At 36.1% G+C, this 14,045-nt stretch overlaps 1 protein-coding gene across 1 annotated transcript; it reads left to right on the top strand.

Moving 5' to 3' along the window:
• The first annotated feature begins 5,132 nt into the window (after positions 1 to 5,132).
• Positions 5,133 to 6,056, top strand: LOC131395727 (olfactory receptor 5W2-like). Its single transcript, XM_058527566.1, has one exon. It carries the CDS (start codon positions 5,133 to 5,135, stop codon positions 6,054 to 6,056), a length of 924 nt encoding a protein of 307 aa, XP_058383549.1.
• Positions 6,057 to 14,045: the final 7,989 nt, after the last annotated feature.

The following is a 14,045-nucleotide window of genomic DNA, read 5'->3' as shown; positions in this document are numbered from 1 at the left end:
TGTACATATATTTAACAGCTTCTAAGGAAGTATGTAAAATGGTTGGGGATACTAAGGTAATGATTCTATAAAGACATGCATACTAATTACGCAGGAAGTAAAAAGCATCCATCTGTGCACTGCCTTGATGTGCTCTGCTTACTCTGTCTCTGCTCAAGTTTTCTGATTTCAAAGCACTGGAAGCAGCTTGTTCAGGAAACGTGGATAAGGCTATGTATGTGAAGGACCGTACAAGACTCAATGGCATTCTTCACTATCTCATTTGTGTTGTACTCCTTAAGTAATTGTAAATGTCCTTGTGAAAACATTTCAGAATTGAAGTAAAGGCCAAGTGGCTCCTTTGATTTGAAGCTGGCATTTGTGGAACAACGTAACAGATTAGGGAAAAATTTGGTAGTAGAAAAATACTTATGAGGAATGCTTTCTTGGAAAAAGTTTTAAGGGTTTCCACCTGTACCATATTTTCTCATTTTAACAATGTGCTTTTGTGAATCTTTCTTATGAGCAGCAACATGGGGAAAAAAATTTGTTTAAATATATTTAACTCAATTGGGGTTCCTCTTATTTAGGGGGTTATCTTTGAGGCTGTCTACTGCTTTGGGGTAAAGAAGTGTTTCTTCACCTGCTCAAGCTCACAGAGCTAGATAATAAATTGCAGAGCTGAGATTTGAACTGAGGCAATCTGGTAGGAATTCATTAAGAATTTTTAAATTTCTAGCAGTTTCTTGTACACAACATGTTCTCAAAATATTTTTCTAAAATTAATAAAGCATACAACTTTCATGGATTATTTTATTAAATGATTATCCTTTATGTTACTAAAATATGCCGCTTGTGTAGAGAATAGAGATGTGTTAACAACCCACAGGTAATGCTTTTCTCATTTCCTGCAGCAGGAAGACTTAGTGAATCTGGTTTTTCTCGGAAACATTACCATGCACTGAACTTATTTGAATACTGCACATGCCTCAGGGCCACACAGACATTTTCTGGAAGAAGGAGTTTATAAGCTGACAGTTGCCTATGTGGTATTATGTTTAGAGTCAGTGGTGAAACCAGAAAAGCCATGTAGATTTAGATGTTTTTTCTCACTTGTTTGTCTCTGACGTCTTAAATTCCACCTTATGTCCTTTTCCCCCATTGATTAAAATAGCTATTCTCTATTAACACGCAAATTCCTGAGGGAAGTAATTTAAAATATTCAATATTCAATAATATATTACCACCTGTGTTCTGGATTTATGGGAAGTGGGAGTTAGATTATATATTCTGAAGGGGAAGCCACGTTTATGAAGACAAAGTTTGGATCCTGCCTGAACAGTGGAGCCTGAGGAATTTGGCAGCCCTGAAGACAGGGAAGACCTGAAGGAAACTGAATATGGAAAGGAATCAGAAGAAGGTGACCAAGGGTGACTTCTCCTCCAAATATGCACCAGAGAAGTAGAGAATGGTGGTGAAGCTCTTAGGTACCACAAATATATAATTTTCTTATGTTTACCTGATGGAAAATTACTAGCAATTACTTAGGTGGTTTGAGATTTGCATCAACACTACCTCCCACAGGAGTCCATTTGGTATTTTAGCATTGGGATCATCACACAAAGAATAGCAATACATTATGAAAAGACAATAAAAATCGTCATTAAAATCACTTTGCCAAAAGTTAAAACAATGTTAATTTCATTGAATTTTGCCTGAAAAGTGTTCCAGCTTTATAGAAAGCAGGGGAAAACGCCATAACAACAAGCAAGACAAACAAGTAAACAAAAATAACAGCAAACCTATGTTTCTGTTTACTCCAGGTGAAGTTCCAGAAGAAATAGGAAACTGCCTCAATTACTGGAAGGCATAAACTGGTACATGTCTTGCTCATCTTACGTTTTTTGTTATTTGTTTACACAAATTTTGCATTGATACGTTTTGTGGGAATTAAATTAACTGCATCAAGACCCAAGATGTACAGCTAATATATAGACTATTGTGCATTTTCTTAGAATATTGACCAGCAGTAGGCATTTAAAAAAACGCATAGCACCTGTGCTTGTAATTGTGCAGCAATGATTCACATACACATTACAGATAACACTGAAATAAATGGCCATTACAGAGATTATCCCCCAAAGCTCCCAGGTTGTACAATGTCAAGGGATACCAATTTCTTCGTTTTCTATTTGCTTCCTGAAGTTGTGCAATGCAGCCCACCCTCCACTTCACTTCTCTTCACACTAACATTAATAATGTTTAAGTGCACTGTTGATAAAAATAATACAGATTACCTCCCAATGTGGTAACCCTTCTGCCCTCAATCCCTGTTGAGATCCCGCCTTGGTTTAGAAGTGGGACTTGAATGATCTCTCAGTTCTCTCAGAAACCTAGGAGGCTATGGGTCATTAATTTTGTAAATTTTCAAATGTTACTTTAACATAAACACAGTCCAACATTCCATGAGAATACTTAAGAGAATTATCTTTTCAGACAAATTTGTTTCATTGCACTGTATGCAGGAGTCTCTTGTGAGCAATTTCAATGATTTCAACGAACCTCAATGTCTGAGAGAGTCTAGAAGTTTATTTATCACCTCTGGGTTTCAATTTCTATAAGATATTATGAGGTTGTTAGAGACAAGTCAGGACTTATGTGATAATATATAAAATATATGATAATATGTGATGATAAATAGATACTACAAAACATCTGACTATGGTTAAAAGGCAAAAATTGTCTTTATTTAAAAATGTATCTCTGTTTTAAAGACCATCTCTTAAAATTTATTTTGAAGAAACATGTGGCTATGATAAATTACAGACATCATACAATTTTGCTTATATCAGTTTTTATGTCACCAAGATTGTGTATAAACCAAGTGGCCATTAGCAGAGGATAGATTGAATAAATGTCAGTAACAGAAAGGAATGCACTGCCTCTGTTCATAGTACTTGTTTATTTATATATGTATAATTATGTTTATTCTGATATCAGTTTTGCTTAAAAATTACAGATCTGATGGTATAGACAACAAAATCTGGTTATCCTTGGACAGTGAGAATACGGTTAGTTTTTACTGCCTTTACAAAAATCTTTATTTTGTGAATATGTTTAGTGGGGAGTGTTTGGTATTTGTGTCTGTATAAGTGTGAGCGTCAGTGTATGTGTATTTGATTTGTGACTTATGGAAATAAAACAAAATGTTTACAAAGTGATTGGCGAAATAGAGAAAAGGAACGGTCTTTGGAGCCATTTACTGTTGTTCAATAGGTATAATGTTGGGCAGTGAAGTAGATAGGAACAAGCGAAATATTTTTAAAAAAGATCTGTATTTTTCTCAATCACCCTACTTGTATGATATATCAAATGGTAAACCATTATTATATCAGTCACTTATTCCCAAGAGACCAAGCATTGAACACCCAGGGAGCAAACACCAACATGGTTATATAATGGAAGTCAGTCAGCAGACAATGCTGAACCTCCTGCAGACAGAACTGCATGCACAAAGGAGTCAGTTGTTCTGGGTCAGGTACGAATATTTCTGGTTGTTTCTGTGATTTATAGTTTAGATTTCTTTAGTTCTTTTAGCCTTTCCGCTAAGCATGTTATAAAAACAAAAGAGGGTAGGAAATATTATGTAATTTTTTATTTTAATTATTTTTATCAATCTATTTATTTTTAAAACATACCTACGTGGATAGCTTATAATAATTTTCAAGCATGTATTGTGGAAGAAGCAGTACATTTTTATTATTTTTAAACTTTTATCTGTATTTTTATGTATTTCTTAAAATATTTTCATTTCTAAGGAGAATATTTGTTTACTGATGTATCTACAGGGATAGATATTTTAATGAGTTCAGACCAAGTTTTTTGGAGACCTGCACATTGATCACTAAGTCAATATTAAGATGTTGTTTTTCTGTCCTTCATCTACCTTCCACTCCACTTTTCTTATGTTCTTACAGAACAGGGGAGGTCATGTGTGACTTTATATAAAACGTAATAGGTTTGCGTAAAATATAACAGTGGACCATAGAATTCAATTGGCCCCGCGAGGACCAACAACTCTTTTAAACTAAAGAGAAGCAGATTTTAGGGGTAATCAAGAGAAATTAGGATAAAAAAAGCAATAAAACAATATTACAAATTCTAGGAATTGGAATCGGGCACAGTTCAGACATGTCTCTCCAAAGTCATTGGACTGTGGACACAGGAAGATGTTTATTACCTGTCTTACAAATCTGATCTGCTGGTGAATAGGATGTGGATTCTAGTCTATTAGGGCAGAGGGACTCACGCGGTAACCATACTCCCATTCTTGCTTCTCTGTCACCTGTGCTGCCAGCATCACAACAATTAGGTCCCAAGCATTCTTCATAATCTCCCCTGTGCCACAGCAGCTGTCAGAGGGAGACTGTTTAGCCCTGGCATGCTTCTGTCTGTGCACTCCAGTGCATCACTCATGGAGACACTTCCACCATCTTCTCCAGCAATCCCCACCCTCCCTGCTCCAAGGGTCCTGAATCACAGACTCTCCTATCCCTTGTGTATTGAGACTGCACAGGACCTGAGGGGTTAATGAGGATGGCGGACATGTTATATCCATAGTTTTGCTGCTCCACAATTTTGAATGAAATTGGAAAAACAAAGAAAAATATTCATTACTTACATCTCTCATTCAACTATGCTCCTCTATTACAGGAACTAACAACATTTCTACAGCACAGGAAAGAAAGCAATATGTCATAAGATGTGGGTTATCTGGACCAACTGCTTGTGAGAACTATTGCCTTGACTGTGAGGACACAAATTTCTTATTTATAAAATAGAAGTAGCAAAAATTATCATAAATACTACATAGATTGATGTGGAAATGGAATGATTTAATTGAGTTGAAAGTGCACTACAAACCCTGTACAGCGCTCTACAAATGTAAGTAGGATATTATCATTACAATTTTACATTAAATTGGTTATATTTTCAAGAGAGTCAGTTTTCCTAAAGCAGACTTAGCATTGTTTATTTTTTTCTATTACTGAAAAATAGGAAGGACCAGCAGTTCAAGTGTTAGGATAAAAAGATGATGTTACCTTTCACTTCCACTTCCTTCTTTCACAACCAGGGATTTGCAGACCCAAGTGATGGCTGTTGAGAACTGCACTGTGTTCACCGACTTCATACTCCTGGGACTTTCTGACAGACAGGAGGCGCAGCAGGGGCTGTTTGTGCTCTTTCTGCTGGTTTATGGCGTCACTGTGATTGCCAATCTAGGGATGATCCTGCTGATCAAGATGGAGCCCAGACTCCACACGCCCATGTATTATTTCCTGAGTAATCTGTCATTCTGTGATGTCTGCTACTCCTCCACTGTCTCTCCCAAGATGCTGGCTGATTTCTTATCTGAGCAAAAGAGGATTCCACATAGTTTCTGTTCCATCCAGATGTATTTTTGGGGTGTCTTTGCAGATGTGGAATGTCTTATGTTGGCTGTCATGGCATATGACCGTTATGTAGCCATTTGCAATCCACTACTTTATACATTTGTCATGTCCAGGAGAGTCTGTACCCAGCTAGTGGCCATTGTGTATCTTGAAGGTTTGGTCGATTCAGCAATCTTCACCTATTGCACATTTCAATTGTCATTCTGCAATTCCAATATCATCAATCACTTTTTCTGTGACATCCCACCCTTACTAGCCCTGTCCTCCTCAGACACAACCATCAATGAAATAGTGTTGTTCACTTTCAGTACCTGTGTCTTGGGCTGCAGCATCATCACTGTCCTTCTCTCCTACAGCTACATCATAACTACCATCCTTAGAATGAACTCAGCTGAGGGAAGACGCAAAGCCTTCTCTACCTGCACTTCCCACTTAACCGCTGTTGCTATATTTCATGGCACACTCCTGTTCATGTATTTGCGACCCAGCTCGAGTTACTCCATGGACACGGACAAAACAGCCTCTGTTTTCTACACAGTTGTCATCCCTATGTTAAACCCACTGATCTATAGCTTAAGGAATAAGGATGTGAAAGGTGCCTTGAAAAAAATCAATTGGCACTAAATTATCTTCTAGGTGAAACTGTGTTTTCACCCAAAAGTATTTCTTTAAAGATTTTGAGAGCTAAATTTTAGGTACTTTGACATACGTTTCTGCAGTCTCACCAATAAACCTTCTAGATTCCATTTATGATTTATCATTGTGCCTAAATTGAGTGTAGGGATCCTTCATTATTGCTCTTAATCTTCTCTCCAACTTAAGGAAAAGTGGTACTAGGATCACCTTGCTATTTTGTAAAGAGGGGTTTTTATACCTCTGTTCTCTGTTGATAGGTATGTCCCAGTGAGTTACCATGGGCAGAGCAGTCCCTCCCCCCATGTCAATTCAACTTGCCCTTCTAAGGTTCCTAGGTTCCAATACATATTTTTAAACAATGGATTTAATAAACTTGCTTATTGGAAGGAAGTGTTTGTGGGTTTAATTAGATTTATTTGCAACTTTTCTTTGTACTAGTATTATCTATAAATGTTCCATCATAACGCTTAGAAGTATATAAATAGTAAATTAATAAATAAGAATAAATAAAAAACTCCTATCCTAACTCAAAGTTCCATAAGTGCAAAGCCCTTGTCTGTGTTGTTCACTAATATGTCTACTTTGCAATTTACAGTGCTCAGCGAGAGGATACGATTCAAAAATATTTTTCGAATAAATAAATGAATGTCCACTCCAAAATTTAATCAACATAATTCCTTTCCCTGGTTAGTCTTTCCACATCACATCCTTCTCAGACATCCACCAAAGACTGATGGCAAATATCGTTGTCCAAATATCATGTTATCAATCACTATGTGTAGTGGGTTAACATTATGGTCAAGTTTTATATCTTGACTCCTTCTTTCATCCTTGCCACTGAATCCTTAAACATAAGTATGGCATAACAAAAGTAGGTTTGGGTAAATGTCTGACTCAGAGAACAGACAGATACATTGTGGGGATAGGCTATGTAACTACATATGTTAGAAACAGAGCAGTCATAATGTTCAATCACCCAATAAGTAAGAGGTCCAGTGCTAAAGCCAGGGGTGGAATTTTTAACCTATCTGGACATCTCTCTTTCCAGAAACATGCTATGAACTAGGTAATAATGCAACTCTAAATCATTGTGGTATATGACATGTCACTCTTTCTCTCTATCCCCATGTTACCTCTATGTAAAATAAGGACTTCACCTAGATTAGCTCTAAGGTCCTTTCCAGCTGAAACAATCTGTCTCAATAAAATATGCCTCTACTGCTGTGCAAACCCATTCCAGTATTGGAAAGATTTTGAAAAATAAAAGAAAGATGAGTCATTTCTTCTTAATACAAAAGGACTGTATTATACATCTAGGCTGTTTTAACCTGAAATAGTGGTGACAATGAAGCCAGCTAGAGAGTATGAATTTCAGAAGATCAAATACTTAAATATGACCCTTTCTAGTGGCTTGTTATTCAAATTCAGAAATTCATAGACACTTCATAGAAGTAGATATCCAACTTTATTGATATTCAAGGAAATAAAGATAAATACCTAAATGTAGTACTGTGACTCAACTACAGATTTGTTCAAATGAAAACAATGGAAATAGCACATATTGGTGAGGATGTGGAATGACTGTTGCTCTTACACATTTAGAGCAGAAATGAGAATTGGCATGTTATTTTGCTAAACTGTGTGGCACTGTCTACTAAAGCTAGACATATAAATGTCCTTGGCCTCAAAATTCCATTCCTAGGTTTATACTCAAGGGAAATGAGTTAATCTGTCCACCCAAAGACATGTACAATTATATTCACAATTGCCTTATTTGCGATGGCATAAAACTGAAAGCAACTCAAATTTTCATCAACACAATAGATCAACAGTTGACAAACTTTTCCTAAAGTGTTAAGTAGTGAATATTTCAGAGATTGCCAGTCATAAACTCTAGTCACAATCACGCAGGATATTTCATGTGTCGCCAAAAAAATCATCGACCATATATAAATAAAACGATGTGTCCCAAGTTCAATAAAACTTTATGCACCATAGTTTGCTGACCCGTGTTCCATATTAGATAAATAACTTCATGGTAACTTTGTACATTGGAGAAATACACAGTAACGAGGATGAATGAACTATCTCCACATGTAAAAACATGGAGAAATCTCACAAACATAATACTGAGTAAAATGAACAAGACAAAAAAGTGTAAAATCTGTATGATTTTACGGCTGTATACCTCAGAAACGTGAAAACTAACCTATCATATTGGACCTCAGTTTGTGAGGGATATGGAGAGGATGTCTACAACGCTATTAGTGTTTTCTTTTTTGGCCTGGTGGGATGAGGGGATCTTTTCATCTCTGAAAATTTACCTTTTTAAATGAAAGTTTTCCGTATCTATATTATAAACATTTCCCCAAAATGAAGTATATTCACTATCAGATTGTAAGCAATGATAAGTTTTTTTTTAATTCATCATTTCCTTGTACACAATGTGTTCATAATATATATTTTAAATTGAAATAGTGCATAATTTCATTGCATATCTCAGTACGTAATTAATCTTCATGTTACTGAAAGTGCCGCCTTGCTTGTAGAACAGTGTCTTTATCCACCCACAGGCCTTCTAGTCTTTCCTCCAGCAGCAGGGAAATTTAGTGTGTTTTGGTGCCAATATCATGAAATAAAATCTTTGTCATAATACTCAATGTTTCAGGACAGGCTACTATTTTCTGAAGAATGTGATCTTCTAAGTAGACACCTGTCTACATAGTCCTGTTTTAGTGTCACCAGGGGCACCTGGAAACCCCTAGATATAGACACATTTTGCTTACTTGCTTATATCTAATGTATAAAATTTCTCCTTAAGACAGTTTTTTTCAATTATTTAAGAACTCCATTCATAGCGAAATAGACCCATTTGAGAGTTAAATTAAGTTAGCCAATTTCTAATAATAATGTAGCTCCACAAACTCAGGTTTAAATCATTGGGAGGGGTAGAAAGAAGGGAATTTAGTCTATGTGGTCTGGAAGAGCAGTCCTGTTCAAGAAGCTAAAGTTATGTCCTGACAAAATGTAACCTGAGGAATTTTCACATCCCTGAAGGCAGGGAAACACCTGAGGGGAAAATTAATTTGAAAGGACTCAGAAGAAAGGACCAAGGAAAATTCTACCTCCTCAAAATACCTACCAGAAGAGTAAACAGTGATGGCAAACATCTTGGATAACACAAATGCATCAGTTTCTTGAGTTTAAATGGTGCATAATTGATACCAATTAGTTATATGGCTTGAGCTTTGTGTCAACAATATCTCCCACAGGAGTACATTTGGTATCTTAGTATTGGAAACATCACATAAAGAACGACAATGTAATATATGAAGGCATTCAAAGTTGTCACTATGAATTGTTTCCCAAATTTAAAAATGTATTAATTTTACTAATTTTACCCTGATGAGTGTTCTAGCTTTATAGAAAGCAAGAGAAGGAAACAACAACAAACAAACAAAAGAAACAAACAGATACAACCAACCAGAAGAAGAAATCCCATGTCGCTGCTTACTCTCAGGTGAGGTTTTGAATAAACAGGAAAGAACCTGGAATGCTCTAGAGCATAAGCTAGTACATGCCTAACACATATTACTTTCTCCCACCTCAAGCTTTGCATTTACTGGCTTAGTGGCAATTAAATTAACTGGACTAGGACTCAGAAATACAGCTGATGTGTGTGATTATTATACACTATCTTGAAGTATCCATCAACAGTAGACATTCAATGAATGCATAGCAATCTGTTCTTTGAAATGGACTGTCTTGACTCGCATGTTATAAATACCACTCAGAACACGGCCAATACAGAGAGTATCCCTGAGGGTGGCCATATTGCACAATTTCAGGGGCCACCAACTTTTTATTTTCTGTTTACTCCATGGAATTGGGCAATGCAACCACCTCCACATCATTTTCTTTTCACACAAATGTTGATAATGTTCAAGTGTCCAGTTGTAATAAATAAAACAAAGTATTAGTCATTTTCTATTCAAGTAGACTTTTCTCCAGTTAAAAACAGATATGCAATATTTTTTATAATAAAGATGTGAATTCATAATAGGGGTTTTATGGTGATACTGTGTTTTATGCATGTTTACAAACTTTAAAAGCAATCAGCTAGTGGTGAAGTGCGCGCTCCACTGCTGGCGGCCCGGGGTTCAGATCCCTGGCGCGCACCGACGCACCGCTTCTCCGGCCATGCTGAGGCTGCCGTCCCACATGCAGCAACTGGAAGGATGTGCAGCTATGACATACAACTATCTACTGGGGCTTTGGGGGAAAAAATAAATAAATAAATAAAATTATTAAAAAAAAAAGCAATCAGCAAGTGATAAATTATGGCCATAAATGGTGTTTTTTTTTTTATTGTGGTAACATTGGTTTATAACATTACATAAATTTTGGGTGTACATCAATGTACTTCAGTTTCTGTGTAAATTATATCATGTTTACCACCAAAAGTCTAGTTACAATCCACCACCAAACACATGCACCTAATTATCCCTTTCACCCCTTCCCTCCCACCTTCCCCTCTGGAAACCACCAATCCAATCTCTGTCTCTATGTTTTCGTTGTTTTTATCTTCTATTTATGAGTGTGATCTTACAGTATTTGACTTTCTCCCTCTGACTTATTTTGCTTAGCATAATACCCTCAAGGTCAATCCATGTTGTCACAAAGGCCAGACTTCATCCTTTTTTATGGCTGAGTAGTATTTCATTGTATGTACATACCACATCTTCTTTATCCATTTGTCCCCTAATGGACACCTAGGTTGATTCCAAGTCTTGGCTATTGTAGGTAATGCGGCAATGAACATCATAAAGGATGTTTGATTTGAATTCAGGATGCTCTTCTGTGATTTAAGAAAGAAACATTAATATAGCTTCTATTTTTTTATTTTAATTTTAATTTTTTTATTTATTTTTTGTTTATTGCTGTAACATTGGTTTATAACATTGTATACATTTCAGGTGTACATCATTATACTTCTATTTCTGCATGGATTACATCATGTTCTCACGTCCACCACCCAGATACTAATTACAATCCATCACCACACACAAGTGCCTAATTATCCCTTTCGCGCCCCCCCCCCTTCCCCTCTAGTAACCACCAATCCAATCTCTGTCTATACGTGTTTGTTTGTTGTTATTATCTACTACTTAATGGAATACTACTCAGTCATAAGAAAGGATGAAATCCAGCCATTTGTAACAACACAGATGGACAGTGAGGGTATTATGCAAAATGAAATAAGTCAGATGGAGAAGGTCAAATACCGTAATATAGCTTCTTAACTAATTTTTTTAAGCCACATTTTAGCAAATTTTTTTTCTTTTTAATTTGCACATTCAAATACATACACATACAAGGAGCATTATATATACATAGTTTTCTATAAGTGTGTGTGTTTGTGTATGTTTCTTCATGTGTGTGTGTGTATGATATGATTAGCTATAAACATTATCCCTGCCAATTATTAAGCAAAATTGAAGGAATACTGTAACAGTTGCATACTATAGAGCATACCAAAACTAATATAACCCAATCTTCTTCCACCTCAATTCAACATGTGTGTCCATGCATATAGAAACACACACTCACACAAATGTACATAGGCTACATACATATATACATGTACATGCGTTTTGTTCCTGGTGAGTAAAGGACATGGCTTACTGATATTATTTTTTCTTCTAAGGCCAAATGATAAAGTTGCCGTACTATATACAAATCAATGTTGGGAGGACAATCCTCTAACTCCAACCCTTCCTCAAGCTATTAGTTTACTATTGAATATAATATGTGTCTGAATTTGTATTGTGGTATCACTCATTTACTGTAGAGAGTTAATAAAATAATTGTTAAGAGAATTTAAATGCATCATCAATTCTTATTTATAAAAAATCTTGTTTTTGCCTCATTAAACAGAGGAAACTATAAGATGAATAGTGATAACTCTAATACTGTGAGTCAATCATCATTTTAAAAATGGAGATATACCACAGAAGATATACCTTCATTTTAAAAATGAAGATCTATACCGTGCAAGATCAGTACATTTTTTTCCCGTTTTCCATTTCTAAACATTGGTAATGAAATCTAGGTATTCCTGCAAACCACACCTATGATCATTATTTATGTAACTTAGAGTTGATTTTAGGCACTTATTTCTGAATGTGTTAACCTTGCATGCTTTGCTTTTGGGATTCCTTCACAGCCTTTTACTACTGAAAATTGTATTGTGAATTATCTAGACCAATTATATCTGCTAAAGAAACTTAGAAAATTTGGATGGTGTTCTGATGAATCAAAGACAAAGAGATAGTTCAAGAATTGAGACTAGAAACAGGCTTCCCTTTTTTTGTATAGAATATGTATACATTTATGTGTATGTGTGTGTGTGTGTGTGTTTATGAAAAAGCACATAATAGTAAAATAAATGCTTCCTGAAATAAAGTTTCTCTCTGGTTATATTCTCTCTACACTATTCTAGTTACTTTTTATTATATAAAACTTATACGGCTTAAAACAATGACCATTGGGCAAGTATTCTGTTCTTCTTCGTATTGAATGAGGTCACAATGAGGTATTCAGTTGAGAGTTGGGTTAAGCTGTAGGGTCTCTCATAACTGGCATCAGGATGAGAATGCCTAGAAAGATGGGCTCAGCTGGCCCCCTTCCCTCTCCGTGTAGTCTCAGAGCCTATCACAACGTTTATCCAGAAGGACAGTTGGACTTCCTACATGGCAGCTCATGGCTTTCAGTGACTGTCTTTTTAATAGCTAGACTCAGAAGTGATATACAGTATTTCTGCCTATTTCTGTTAGTCAAAGCAGTTAAAGAACAGCAAAAATTCAACAAGAAGGTAAGTAGGCACTATGACTCTAAGGGAAAGGTGTGAAGATGTGTGCAGTCATCTTTACTCTGCCCGAACTATCATCAGCCCATTGCAGAACTCTGAGATTTCTCATTCCAGATTCTTTTATTAGTAGTTTTTAACGCTTTAAGTAAATACATGAGTATATGTGTAACCTTTAATTCTTTATTTTGCACACACTTACAAAGCCACAGAATGAAGCAGTACTTGACCAGCAAACATATAGAAGGAAGAGTGATAGGCGTTTCAATAATTATTGTCTTTGTGAAAGCAGGGTTAGCGCTGGGACCTTGGAAAGCAGCCCAGTCATACCAGATTCCAAGATGGATAATCAAGGTTTAAAAAGTACGGAGAGCCGGCTGGCCCTGTGGCTTAGTGGTTGAGTGCATGCTCTCTAGTACTGGCGACCCGAGTTCGGATCCTGGGCACGCACTGACGCACCGCTTGTCCAGCCATGCTGAGGCGGTGTCCCACATACAGCAACAAGGAGGATGTGCAGCTACCACATGCAACTATCTACTGGGGCTTTGGGGAGAAAAAGGGGGAAAAAAAAAGGAGGAGGATTGGCAATAGATGTTAGCTCAGGGCCGGTCTTCCTCAGCAAAAAGAGGAGGATTGGCATGGATGTTAGCTCAGGGCTGATCTTCCTCACAAAAAAAAAAAAAAGATTTTAAAAAAAAGGAAGTATGGAGAATTTGATTGTTATCTCTTGGGAAGTATTTGGGGAGGATATGAAATTCAAACTTAAAACTATTGTCAGTTTCTTAAAGAATTAGTAAGGATAGCAGCAAACTAAATTTATTCTTGGAAAAATGATTATCCATGCAAAAATTTTAACTGAATCATCCTTGCACATAGGAACTATATTAGTAGAAAAAAAATTCCCAACGTTAGTGTATTTCTGTTAGTACACCACCTTCCACTTCAAGTAACCTAAAATATTTAATAATAAATATTTAGGGAATAATTATCTTTGCAAATCCTTGTTCTAGGGACTTTGGGAAATATAAAAATAAACATTGAACTTATTTATAAAGGCTTAAATGTAATAGAGATTTTTATATGAATAAAATAAACATAATTCAAGAAAG

The sequence above is a fragment of the Diceros bicornis genome, chromosome 31 (assembly GCF_020826845.1).
Source record: "Diceros bicornis minor isolate mBicDic1 chromosome 31, mDicBic1.mat.cur, whole genome shotgun sequence".
Taxonomy (NCBI): domain Eukaryota; kingdom Metazoa; phylum Chordata; class Mammalia; order Perissodactyla; family Rhinocerotidae; genus Diceros; species Diceros bicornis.
The sequence above is the reverse complement of the archived record's forward strand: the minus strand, read 5'-3'. Positions and strand labels throughout refer to the sequence as shown.

Excerpts from the sequence above, each read along its gene's own strand:
- LOC131395727 (XM_058527566.1), top strand. The coding sequence starts at position 5,133 with ATGGCTGTTGAGAACTGCACTGTGTTCACCGACTTCATACTCCTGGGA.